Source organism: Colius striatus, chromosome 8, assembly GCF_028858725.1.
Source record: "Colius striatus isolate bColStr4 chromosome 8, bColStr4.1.hap1, whole genome shotgun sequence".
NCBI classification, from domain to species: Eukaryota; Metazoa; Chordata; class Aves; order Coliiformes; family Coliidae; genus Colius; species Colius striatus.
In genome coordinates, this window is record NC_084766.1 from 2,344,500 (window position 1) to 2,357,658 (window position 13,159).

Here is a 13,159-nt window from a genome sequence, read left to right on the forward strand (position 1 = left end):
CTAGATGGCAAACTGGACTTAATCAACTAGTATTCCAAATGAGGAGCTACACATCCAGTCCTGAAAAAACAAGTGCAGTTTCAAGAATATGTGTGATGATGACACTATGTAGTGATACTTCCATAACTAGGCATGTTTCCCATGGGCAGGTAGTGTCAGCTGCTCGTATCCTCCTGAGGAATCCTGGCAATCAAGCTGCTTATGAACACTTTGAGACCATGAAAAACCAATGGATTGATAATGTAGAAAAAATGACAGGTAAAGTGGGATTTTCTGTTGAAGATTATACTTGTGGCTGGTATAGAGCTTTCATAGAATCATAGAATGGTGGGGGTTGGAAGGGACCTTTAGAGATCATCCAGTCCAATCCACTGCAGAAGCAGGGTCACCTAGATCAGGTCACATAGGAACATGTCCAGGCGGGTCTTGAAGCCCTCCAAGGAAGGAGCCTCCACAACCCCTCTGGGCAGCCTGTGCCAGGGCTCCATCACCTGAACAGTTTAAGTGGAACTTTTTGTGTTCCAGCTTCATCCCATCACTCCTTGTCCTGTTACTATCTACTATAGAAAAGAGGGATGTCCCAACCTCCTGACACCCACCCTTTAGCTTTTCCCCATTCTGTTTGGACTGATGAAACGTGGATCAGAGTAGTGGCTGGTTACAAGTAAGGGAAGTGAGAATCTCCTTTCTTGCTCCAGTAGTATGTATATGGTACAGCATAAGAAAAAGGTGGCTTCATATGTGGTCAATTTGAGATGCAGGGCAGCAAATTGGGCTTTAGTTCTCTTGTTAGGAAACCACAATGCCATTACTTTTAATTGTGATTGCTCTTCTAGCAGTATAACACTGTAGCACCTTGAGGTTTTCTCTGCATAAACTTGACATGTTAAATGGGAACAAATAATTAAGTAGGGCTAAGAAAACATATTCAAATGGGTGTAACAGCTTTGATGAAAGCAGTGAGTAAAGCAAAGCTACTGATCTACTGACTCCCACTGAGACAAGTGTTTCAGTCCTGAAGTGCAGGTCCTTTGCACTGGCCTGCTCCTCTGCTGCCTCTGTACTACCTCCTCCTCCATCCCCATCATTGCAGTGGGGGCATTTAAAATGTTACTGCCTTGTAACTATGTGTCACCCTTAAGTGAAAGCACAGCCAGAGGGATATATTTTTTAATGTATGGGAGAGGTACAAAAAGCACTGATTTTGCTTAAGGAAATGTGGTGGGAGGAAGGAGTCTCTGCTGTGGATCCTGTGTAAGCCAATTCTGGACTCGAGCAATGCCCCACAGTAGATGAGTAAGAGCATTAGTAGGAGCAAGCTTGACCACAGTTACTGTGACAGAGGCACTACATAATCAGAAGTGAAACTGCAGTAATAATACATTTGGTGTGGTTTCCATGCCCCTTTCTGCTCCTCCTCACCACCCAGTTTGGAAATGAACACCAGCTATCCCTTTCCACAGGTGAAACTAGAATACGAGTGTGTTTTAACTTTCGTTCTAGGCTTGGTGGATGAAGCCATCGATACTAAATCTCTGTTGGATGCATCAGAAGAGGCTATCAAGAAAGATCTAGATAAATGTAAAGTTGCCATGGCCAACATGCAGCCCCAGATGCTGGTAGCTGGTGCCACCAGCATCGCCAGACGAGCAAACCGCATCCTACTGGTAGCAAAACGGGAGGTTGAAAACTCAGAAGACCCTAAATTCCGGGAAGCTGTTAAAGCAGCCTCTGATGAGCTAAGCAAAACTATATCACCCATGGTAATGGATGCTAAAGCTGTGGCAGGAAACATTTCAGATCCTGGTAAGGATTCAGTCATCTGGTTTCAAATGTGAGGTTTTGTTACTGGCTGAAGATGATGTCAAAGACGTGTTCAAGGAGGGAAAAGGATTTGTGATTGCAGCTGATGGTGTGATTTCATGAGCTTGACTAGCAGTGTTTGTTACTGGCTGTCAGTTGTACCACCTTACATAAGAAAATACTACACAATTTCTTATATTCTAAAAGTCGTTTGGGGAATTACTTTGACTGTTGGTAGTGACCATTACACAGCCTAGGCTTTATTTTGTGTGTTGCCTGTGACACACTTCAAGCATGGAAATCCACTGTAAACATCTTGGTAAACACCTTTTTCCCCCCACAGATGTAAGTGTCCATGTCACAATCTGTTACAGAAATGATTTTTTGGTGTAGTGCTTCAGTTCCAAACATTCCAGAATGCCATTAAACTGGTGATGGGATTTTTGTTCAGGTTTACAGAAGAGTTTCTTGGATTCTGGATACAGAATTCTGGGAGCTGTGGCCAAAGTCAGAGAAGCCTTCCAGCCTCAGGAACCAGATTTTCCCCCTCCTCCTCCTGACCTTGAGCAGCTTCATGTAAGTTCAGCATTGTTAGTAATACAATACACAGTTGTCTCTGACATGTGGATTGCACACTAAAATTACTTGAGTATATTTTTATTCCTTAGAAAGAAAATGCATTGTCTGGCCAGCCATGCATGCAAGTAGTTTTAAGTCTAAAAAGTACCAATCCAGCTTTTAAAAGAAGAGATTAAAACCTGGCATTTTTGTTCAGGAGAGTGCACTTGAATAACTGGAAACAGGCATGAGGGTCATGCCATCGTGTCTTGCTGTGACACCATCCTGTGCTCAGCTTCTCTATTGTTTCATTGCACTGAGTGAGGCTTTTCCCTTTCTCAGCTGACTGATGAGCTCGCTCCTCCAAAACCACCCCTTCCAGAAGGTGAGGTTCCCCCACCCAGACCACCACCCCCTGAAGAAAAAGATGAAGAGTTCCCAGAGCAGAAAGCAGGAGAAGCTATTAATCAGCCCATGATGATGGCAGCCAGGCAGTTGCACGATGAAGCCAGGAAGTGGTCCAGCAAGGTAAGGGGTTGCTACATGTCCTGTGTTGGAAGGAATATTCATCTATTTCTTTTAGAATTGGTGTGTTTGTTCCAAAGTTGGTTGTCTCAAGGACAGAGGAAGTCTTTTATAGACCAAATAGTAAAAACACTGCTGTGGGAGGAATTAGAAACCCTTTCAAGTTTAGAATGAGCTAGTGCCAGCTGTTCTAATACTCAGGATTGCAGGAATGCTTTATTAACATAACTGTGTGAACACAAACATGCCTTGTATGCTAAGCAGCTTGTGATCCTTGATGCTAGTGTTGCCCAGAGAGCCACTAGTGGCCTTTGTAGGCTGACAAGCTGATTGCTCTATTGAAGTGACTTTGAAAAGTGTGTATGGATGTTGCAGATGGTCAGCTGCAGGGACCATGAGCTGGTTTGTTTCAATTCTGGAAGAAGCATTTATGATTGGAATAGTGACCATATATAGATGGCTTGGTCTCATTCTTTTTTGCAGTGAGTCACACTCACTGTCAAGGCCAAAATCCTTCATTTCCTTACTATTTGAATGCTCTGACAAGCCAGTGTGTACTTGTCAGTCTAATAAATGCTAATACAGCTTGTTTTGCTTTCCCCCTTTTTTCCCCCCCCAAGAGCTACATTTTCCCTTTAGCAGCAGCTGAGTAAGAACTGCTGACATGTGGGCCTCTGCAGGTATAAGTTAAAAGTCAGATTTTGGCTTTTTTCTCCTCCAAATCAGATGGTGATTGAGCAGATCAACTTTTATAGCTTACACAACCAATGTCAGTGCTTTGTGCTCGAGGAGCATCACTTTTGGAAGGCCAGATAAAACACAAAAGAAGTCCTGCAAATCTCTCCCATAAAACGAGAAATTGTTTCCTCCATGCTTCTGGATACACCCAATACACATTTGTCCTTCTAAAGGGATAGTACTGGGATGTGTTAGTCATCTTGGAAGGTAATTTTGAGGCCAAAAGCCTTAATTTCAGCTTCCTGGAAGTGTTGTTTTGATGTTTGAATCCCCAAATGAGTAACTGAACACACAGTGGGTAATACTTTTCATTGCTGTTGTCTTAATTTGAGGCCAAAACAGCACAGTCACTCTGACAGTGTATTTTGGAAGAAGAAGTTTTAAAGACCTTTTTGTGACCTAGAGGGATGGATGGACAGTGCTACTGAGGACTGTCAAAGACAAGTCCTAGAAAGACAAACATAAGGTCTTGCTGATGCTAACTCACAACAGACTGTGTCAACTGCCTTTGTTTTTTGCCCAATTACAGTAATCTACTTACCATGTGTTAACCTTACAGGGTGTGTGTTTATCAACAAGCACTTGGCCTCTAAAAAATGTTGATTCTTCATTCTTGTAAGATTTACTATCCATTTGGTTTTTTCTCCTTCTTTACAAAAGCCTCTTCACTGAGTGGGTTCTGGGCTTTGAGAGACTCCCTTTTTCTCACGGAGCACAGACCAAACCCTGTCTGTTGCTTTAGCTTTCCCTGCCTTCCCCTCTCATTTGGGTAAATCACAGAATGAGGGATGTTTGGAAACTTTTGAGTGGATTAAGATTCAAATGAAAGTGGTCTTTGGCAGTGTAGAAAAGTTACAACTTCCTTCCATAACTTCAGTGTTTGAGTTTTCCATAAAAGGTCAAATCTTAAGGAAAACACAGTAGAAAACACATAGCTTTTGGTAGAGGCTGGTTTGACTTTCATCATGCTTGGCTTTAGTCAAGCAAATACAGTGAGAAAACTTGCAGAACAGCTTTATACTGGAATGGTGCTGTATTATAACTGCCTGTATTGCTCTACCACTTACCTCTTACACAAGGTATTTGCTTGAATCCTCTTTCTTCTCTTTTTTTGAAGGTAATGGAGACAACATATTGTGGCAAAACAGCGTCATATGCTTCATAACCCTCTTACTCTACTAATTCTGTTTCAGTCTTTGTGAAGAACTGTAATATTCACATCATTCATAACATCAGTATCACCTCCTATTGTAACCCAGCTGTGTTCTTTTTCATGTTACCTGCAGTACTTCAGTACTCACTTCTACGACGTCTCCCATCCCACCTTGTTTTGTTTTTACTCTACAGCAAGCAGTGTCAGTGGTTTTTCTGTGATCCCGCTGCTCTCATTACATATGTGAAAGGGCTTCATAGCAAAGCCTTTTCTCTGCACTAATGCTGCTGTCATCAGCTGCTCTGCCTGCTTCCATGCAGCCCAAATGGCCAGCACGAAACAGACAACCCATTCATTTCACCATTGTCTTGCCAGAAAGATGTTGTTGTGCTAGTCAGCCTCTGTCTGTATGAACTGGATGCTTCCATGGAAAACATTGCTGCATCTTTGCTTTGTAACTCCTTACTGTTTTGGTAACTGGTTCACAGGTGAAAAGTTTGTTTCCTGCTGCTAATCTTGTATTCCTTCCCCTCCTCCCTCTGACTGGATCCTAGAGCTGCCTTGCCAGATCCCGAGAGATCAAGAGGATGTTTTGGTCCCTCAAACAACTCAGTTCATGCTCTTATACCAAATTCTGCTTCTTGTACTAACTGTCCCCTGTTTCTCCACCCTTGCTGCCACCTGCAAAGCCTGATGTGACTGTGATTAACGAAGCGGCTGAGGCTGGTGTAGATGTAGATGAGGAGGATGATGCAGATGTTGAATTCACTCTCCCCTCTGACATTGAAGATGATTACGAGCCTGAGCTGCTGTTAATGCCAACCAATCAGCCTGTTAACCAGCCCATTCTGGCTGCTGCTCAGTCTCTACATCGGGAAGCAACCAAGTGGTCTAGTAAGGTACTCCTGAGTCTCCCCGGGGCCTGATCCGTGTGCATCCCAGCCATTTGGAACGCTGACACATTTGCATCACTCTTGATCCCTGCTGGGCCCGGCCATTCTGAATGAATAAGTGTGTCTGCACTTCATTTGAAGGACTGGGAGTGTCTTCACAAGTTTGCTAGATCTGTTTGTCAGTGCTGGATTGGAGCTTGATTTGGGTCACTTATTAATCTGCAAAACCTTCCTCTCCCTTTGCATCTGCCTCGTTCTTCTTTGTTATGGCAGTTTTCAGATTGTAATAGGGATTGTCTTCCCTCCCTCTTCTGTTTTTCACTCCCTTGGGCTACCTGGGAAGCCATAGTTAATGGTTTCTTAATGACTTCTGGATCCAGTAGAGTACACAGCATTCAAGAAGTCATTTCAGGTGTCTATTGTGCTTTGCCTCCATTGATGCCATCAGTTCAAAAACCTTCCAACAAGGAATGGCTTTGTGTGGCAGTGTTCATGGAAGAGGCCTGGCTGGCTGCTGGCTTGCACTTGGCTGCTTTGCTTCCTGCTGGTCTGGAGAGAATTCTGGTTTTGAAGAAGCTGCACTGAATGCTGTTAGCTGCTGAATTGGGATTGTGTTTAAATGAAACCAGTGGAAATCTTAACCCACAGTGGTTCAGACATTCACAGGCAGCCTGTCTCTTCTGTCTGAGCACAAATGTTTGCGGGACTGGGCACTTTGTAGCATGCTGCAAAACAAGTAAGGTTGGTGTCCCATAACAAGCAAAGGCTGGGGGGGGTGTGTGTGTGTGTGTATATACACAAAGACAGATGCACTAAACTGTTCTAATAAAGAGGGGTTTAAAATGTTCTTGTCCTTTTCAGATTCTGGTGCTTGGATAACTTGTTAGAGGGCTTCGTAAATCACACTGGTCCTCGTTACTCCATCCTTCTATGTGAAAACATGGAAGAGCTTTGTGTTATGTCACTTGTGTCCTAGCTGGTTGTGCAAGCAACCTGTTCAGCTCTTAGGTCATGGTAACACATGTTTCAGCTTGTTGTGTCACCTGTATCTGTAAAACACCTGGGGTACCTCCTTGAATTTGCTCATAGTGAGTGATGGGAGTGTGTGCCCAGGGCCAGACGAGCCATTTGCTGGGTTCTCACTCTGTACTCTCTGCTCCCAGCTTCATTGGCCGTGAGTTGTGGGATTACACAGAGGAAAGCGTGTGCTAATACTGAAACTCACCCTGCTAACACTTCACCCACACACCAGGAATGCTTCGTGGCACCAAAGAGTTCACTTTTGTCTAACAACTTTGTCTACAAAGGTGAATCTAAAGATGCTAACAGACGACTAACAACTAACCGTGTAGGTCAGCTCTTGCTTGCACTGGGGTTCCCTCTGGAACAACGTATGAGCAATGGTTTTGCTCTCTCACACTCCATTCACAAGTTTCAGATCTTGCTCAGAAGTATTTCTGTGACTGTAACTTTGATGTTAGAAGAAATGTGGCTTTCAGTGTCACCAATGAGCAGTGGGTTGTTTTTTGGAATGACCGTGTTCTCTCCTGGAAGCTTTGTTTGAAAAGGGGGAGATTCTGTCCAAAAGGAACATTTATTTTCAGGGGAAAAACAAGTAATAGTTGCCTCTCACTTCCACATTCCCTGTGACAGCGTTTACAGATGTTACAGATCCTCTTCCCTTTATCCTTCAGCGTTATAGCGGCAGAGCTGGTGCTTTGGCAACTTCCACTTCACATGCCACTGGGAATGTGATGCTCAGTTCTTAGGGCTACACTGCTGAAGTGAGTTGGTGCTATTTGGTTTAATGAGCTATTTAGCACACGTTTTTTAATTGAAAAGCCTTTTTTTTTTGGGGAGAATCTGGAATTTCAATCACTAATGACATGCTTTATCTTAAAACCTAGCCAGCAGAGCAATCACTGCCTTTCCATGGACAGACTAACACTTTACCACTTCTTTTCCAGTTTGAAGCTGACTTTTTTCCCCCTGAGCATTAGGAAGCCGAGTGTCAGAACAGTATAATCCGTGTAGGAACCTGCCCTGTTCCTTGAGGAAACCTCCTCTGTGCTCACCAGTGGTTCTTCCATCCTTAGCTTCCTGACAGGGTTGCTCCCCACGTGCAGACTGCCACGCAGCCCTGCCTTGTGTGCGGCTTCTGCCCGGGGCGCAGGCTGACTGGTGTTGTGCCCCGCAGGGTAACGACATCATTGCTGCTGCCAAGCGCATGGCGCTGCTGATGGCCGAGATGTCGCGCCTGGTGAGGGGCGGCAGCGGGAACAAACGTGCCCTCATCCAGTGTGCCAAGGATATTGCCAAGGCATCAGATGAAGTCACTCGCCTGGCCAAGGAGGTGGCAAAGCAGTGCACTGACAAGCGCATCAGGACAAACCTCTTGCAGGTAACGAGTTCCCTTGTCAATACCTCAAGGGCTTGGTTTTTCCTCTCTTAGTGTGGGTGAGCACGGGGGCTGTGGCACTGAATCATGTGTGTCTTCCCTTGGCTTGTAAAGATTTGTCAGGTTCTGTGCCTGCTTTCACATCCCAGGGCTCTGTATGCAGTCAGGGTTTGCTTCCAGGTGAGTGGAAGATGCTAGTGCCTAAGAGGTTGTGAAGAATACCATGCTTAGGAACGCTGGTCTGTCTGAAGGCTGCATTGCTTCCCATTTCCCTCTGTGTCAGAGCAGTTGCAGAAATGTAACAGTCCTTAGTGTTTCAGTCTCAGCCAAAGATACATCATCCCATTCCTAACCAAGGAGACCTTTGGGGAATGTCTGGAGGAAAGGAAAGCAAGTAACTCCCAAAGCAAGTAACATAAGGTTCAAGTATCCTACCAATATCTGCCCAAAAGTCTTGAAGGTTAGAAGATGTCCTCTATGCCTGTTCCTTACCTAATGCAAAACCAGAACAAAGCAGCTCATCTGAAAAAGCAATAGGTAAGGTATGGGCTCTGTTTCACAATGTGGAGTGGGTTTTATCCCCCTTCCTTAGGTCTGTGAGCGAATCCCAACCATCAGTACACAACTGAAGATCCTCTCCACTGTCAAAGCCACCATGCTGGGCAGAACCAATATCAGCGATGAGGAGTCGGAGCAGGTAAGAGGGGCAAAAGTGGGTGGTCGGGTGGAATCCATCAGCTCCGTGGGGAAAACCAGCCACGGTGTACTCTGGAACGTGTTCTGGGAAGTCTCTGTGCTTGGGAGCTCACCTCGGCTGTTCAGTGAGCTGGAGTGTAGCACCCCGCTGTCTGCCTGAGAAGCTACAGTTTAATAGAGGAGCCTCGATGCTTCCTAAAAAGCCTCCCCGATGCTTCTTAAAAAGCCTCCCCGAGCAACTCGCTGAGCGACCCGTTGCAAGGGCAGCCTCCGCGCCAGCCCTGCAGCGGCCCCCGCTGGCCGAGCCGGGAGGAACCGCGGCGGCACTCGCCCGGCTGCCCCGTGTGCTTCCAAGCACAGGCTTGCGGCGGCATGCCGCGATTGAGGCTTCTGAGACACTGTGCCTTGACTGAGATTTTGCACAAATACGCAGGGAGAAACGGGAAGGTCAATTTAAGTGCGAGTGGTGCTTCCCAGAGGCTCTTGTTTCATCGCTGAAGTCAGTGATAAGCTGCCTTCAGGTGCTGGTACCTGAAGTCCTCGGTGGGTTTCCACCTTGCTGTCCTCGAGCTGGTGCTTACTAATACTTGGGATTTTTTACTGTGTTCTTGACAGGCAACTGAGATGTTGGTTCATAATGCCCAGAATCTCATGCAGTCTGTGAAGGAAACTGTGAGAGAAGCTGAAGCAGCATCCATTAAGATAAGAACAGACGCCGGATTCACTCTTCGCTGGGTCAGAAAGACCCCGTGGTATCAGTAAACAGTTGCCACGTGGGTGTTGTCTTCTGTAACATAAAATGCCTTTTTCTTTCTTTGAAACAGAAGAGATGTATCAACAGCAAAAGGTGCTGTATACATGAGCTTAAGACTAGCTTGTGCTGATGCCCCATTCTAAGGGTATGAATGACAAGAGAATGCATTTCAAGTGTCTTGGAAATGCATTTGGTTCCAAACAACACCTCAGCATTGCTTCCAACAGTAGACAGTTCTTATCCTTTTTGGTTTTCTTCTTTGTCTTTTGAAAACTCTCTCCATGAGCTCTGTACTCCCAGAAGCACATTTCAGTTATGCACTGTGTATCCCGGCAGTTTCCATGCGATGATGCAAAACGTGGACCTCACTGTAAGCTTGTGGGGAGAGTTTAGGATGCTATTGGTTACCTGGCAGTTTGTAGGGACAATCATTGATGTAGAAACATTCAGCTTTTCAACAGGGTTTGAGCTGGCTGTTCTTAAACCACGCAGAAATGATGGGATGTTAGGGTTTTTTAGTTAAAAGGGGGAAGAGAGGCAGCAGGACAGTTAAACTGGGAATTGTTTCCCTGTCTGAAATGATCCTTTTCCTTTTATGTTGGGTTTTTGCCTGGCAATGGTCCTTTAACAAAAACTGGAGCTGTCACCCCATAGGCAGGCATTCTAGAGCTCTTGTCCTGTACTGAGATGCTTTGCAGTGGATGTTAGTTGACACACTGTTGGCAGCTCGAGCCTCATGGCTGGAGACCTTAAACCACAGAACTCTTTCCTTATTGCTCAGTTCAGTAATGGATTGTGCTGAAAAATCCCAGTTCTCTTAAGCAAGCTGCATGTCCAGGACCAGCAAATGCCACGTGCTGGCTCTTTTCCTTGTGAAAACCAAATGAGCACATGCAGTTATTCTTTTCTCTCCCTCTCCCTTATCTAATGCTATTCCAGCCACTCAAGGTGGAAATTAAAAGACAAAGTTACCCAGTTAAGAAGGAGCATTTGCCTCACTGCCTTTCTTTACAACAATGCCTAAGCTTTTGGAAATCCACCCACTGCAGGGACACAAACCCCTTTTTAGGTAGTCTGGTGGCTCCCAGCAAGCAGTGGTTCCCAGTGCTAAATGTACTGGGAGATTTGTACTTGTTTGGACATTTGGAGGCTCAAAGTCTTTTTTTTCGGGTTCTAGTGAATGGAACAAAGTGTTTCTGTGTCTTCAAAAAAGCCCAAGCAATGCCACAATAAAAAGAAGCCACAACACAAAATCTGCCCCCTCCTCCCTCCAAATAATCTTGAGATGCTTTTATCCTTCCATAAGTGAACATACCTTCATGTGTGTATATATGGATGTGTACACACACACACACACAAGCTCTCTTTCTGTTGCTCCATGCTCTCTTCTGGCATTTCCCAGAGAAAGAGAAAGACTGTTTTAGAATGAGCCTCTGCACATTTGCAAGGAACACTTGGAGACTTCTGCCCAGCTCAGCACTGGCCTCGTGCTGCCCTCCTAATTTGCCCAAAATTGTTGTGTGATCAAAAACCACCTTTCCCAGAAGTGCCCTTGAGGAGAAACTGCTCAGTCTGAACAGCTCCAAGGAGGAGACACACAACGGGGCCAGAGGCCCTTCACCTGCCTGCAGCACTTCTGCACTTGGACTTTGTCCCCTCCACCCACCACTTCATTGCACTGTTGTCTAAAAAGGGAACTTAAACTGATAGCAATGCATCTGCCTCAAACTGACCTTAGCAAGAGAAAGCACGTGTTTGTCCTTAACTCACTCCTCCTGTCTGGGTATTACGACATACCTGGTACTTGGGATCCTTCCCTACCGTTCTCTTCTGCAGTTCCCTGTAAGAGGGGGAAGGAAGGCATGCCAGAGCCTTAACCTGAATGTCTTGCATTGGGCTGGTTTATGCCAGATCTTTAACAGAATTGTAATGTAGTAATTTCTATTTAATAGTAAACAGCACTGAAGAAGTAGGGGTTCTTTTTAAGGGATTTTCTAAGTAGTCTTCCTGCATTACTTCTCTGTTCTTCACATCTCCTGCCCCCCAATCCAGGCTTCTCTGTGAGATTTTCTTTTCTTTAGCATCACTGTTTAGTTGCTTGACTGATATAAATGCAATATTCCTAATGCCTTTAATACATATTGTTTATGCCAAAGATCACTTTGTGTTTGTTAAGGAATGTCTGCAGGAAAGTTACGAATCACGGTGGCCTTTGATATTCTTCCAGAGTGTTTGCTCTGAGTTCTTGAACTGTTTTGTAGGGGCTGAGACACTTGTCCACCTTATGCAATTACTGCTTTATTTTTGAACACTATTGGTCTTCAGACCTGAAATGCAGCAAAACTTTGGAGAAAAAAGAAAGACCATTAATGTCACTTAAAAATGTTTCACCACTATGAAGACTTTGTTTATAAACCAAAATGTACTGTATAGTCTGATGTTTTCAACCTTCCTTTGGTTCTGTTAAACCAATAAAATGCATTTGTACAAATGCCAGACTGTGGGTGTTTGTGGTAACAGAGCAGTGAATAAAACACCAGGACAAGAGCAGGAAGGTGAAGCAGCAGCAATGCTAAAGCTAGAGAGCAGGTCTTTCTATGTATTCAAAGAAGATAAGATTAAAACAAGTTGTTTCTGTCTGTTGTGCCTGTAAAACCCAGTAATTAAAGAGCTTATTGGAAGCTGTGGGAGAAGACAAGAGTTTCTCCAGAGGCCTGATGGTCATCTGTTCTAGCAGCACTAAAAGAGGTGCTGGAAACTTGAAATGGGATTTGCCTGATCGTGTCACGGAAGTGCTACTCTGGCCAACACCTCCTCTGTCTGAATTTCACTTCCCAAGCTGAATGCAAGGGTGATTGGCATGGAATCACTGTCCTGTTTCCCTCCTGGTAAGAACCTCTTGTAAATACTCCTTCTCACTACCAATTCCTGCCAGCACACATCATGTTCTTTGTGGAACCAATGTTTATTGGTGCTGTAGGACTGAACAGAGTCCCACAGTTCTGGAAGGGATTTGGTGATCACAGGTGAAATGCAGATTTCATACTGTTCACACAGCTCTCTCCACATCTGAGAGAGGAGGGGAACCCGAGACAGTCACCTTTGTCAGCACTCCCAGGGCTGGACACCTGGAGAAGGGGAGATCCAGTGCTGTCAGTCCTTAATCCCTCAGTGCTGACGTGCTCGTTCCTGAAGCTGGACTATTCATACAGGTACCTGCTGGTGCAGCTCTTCTCTTTTAACAGGGAGAATATGAGCACAGTTCCCTCTTTGGCAGATGCTGCAGCTGTGTTTGGAGGAATGGCAGGAGCCAGTGCACTGACAGCAATGGGTGTGAGCCTCACACACCCACCATCATGTCCTGAGAACCATACTGCTGCTCAGGGTGGTTTCCTACCAGGTGAGTGTGATCCTTGCTGGCAGTGCCTTCTGGGGCTGTGCTGTGAAGCATAGAGCAGAGCTTTGCCACAGCAGCTCTGTGTGTGCTTCCCCGGTGCTGAGGCCAGGCAGCTTTGCTGTGACACTGTGTTCTCTATCAGTGGTGGTCCCAGCTCTGAAAGGAGATGTTGCTGCGTTTCCAGGCTGATAATGCAGAGAGCAGCTCCACCTACTCAGACTTAAGCCTGGGATGTGATCAGTTA

General features: G+C 45.3%; 1 protein-coding gene across 2 annotated transcripts in view; it reads left to right on the forward strand.

The window, feature by feature from the left end:
- The window catches only part of VCL (vinculin), a 50,368-nt gene extending 38,359 nt beyond the window's left edge, over window positions 1-12,009 (forward strand). The window contains exons 15-22 of one of the 2 annotated variants that reach the window (XM_062001372.1): window positions 150-258; window positions 1,504-1,806; window positions 2,255-2,379; window positions 2,704-2,889; window positions 5,467-5,676; window positions 7,868-8,071; window positions 8,661-8,765; window positions 9,380-12,009. In XM_062001372.1, the coding sequence (XP_061857356.1) occupies window positions 150-258; window positions 1,504-1,806; window positions 2,255-2,379; window positions 2,704-2,889; window positions 5,467-5,676; window positions 7,868-8,071; window positions 8,661-8,765; window positions 9,380-9,526 (1,389 nt within the window). In that variant the 3' untranslated portion in view covers window positions 9,527-12,009. The remainder of the gene's footprint in view (window positions 1-149; window positions 259-1,503; window positions 1,807-2,254; window positions 2,380-2,703; window positions 2,890-5,466; window positions 5,677-7,867; window positions 8,072-8,660; window positions 8,766-9,379) is intronic. The other variant, XM_062001373.1, reaches the window with a different exon arrangement.
- The last annotated feature ends 1,150 nt before the right edge of the window (window positions 12,010-13,159 follow it).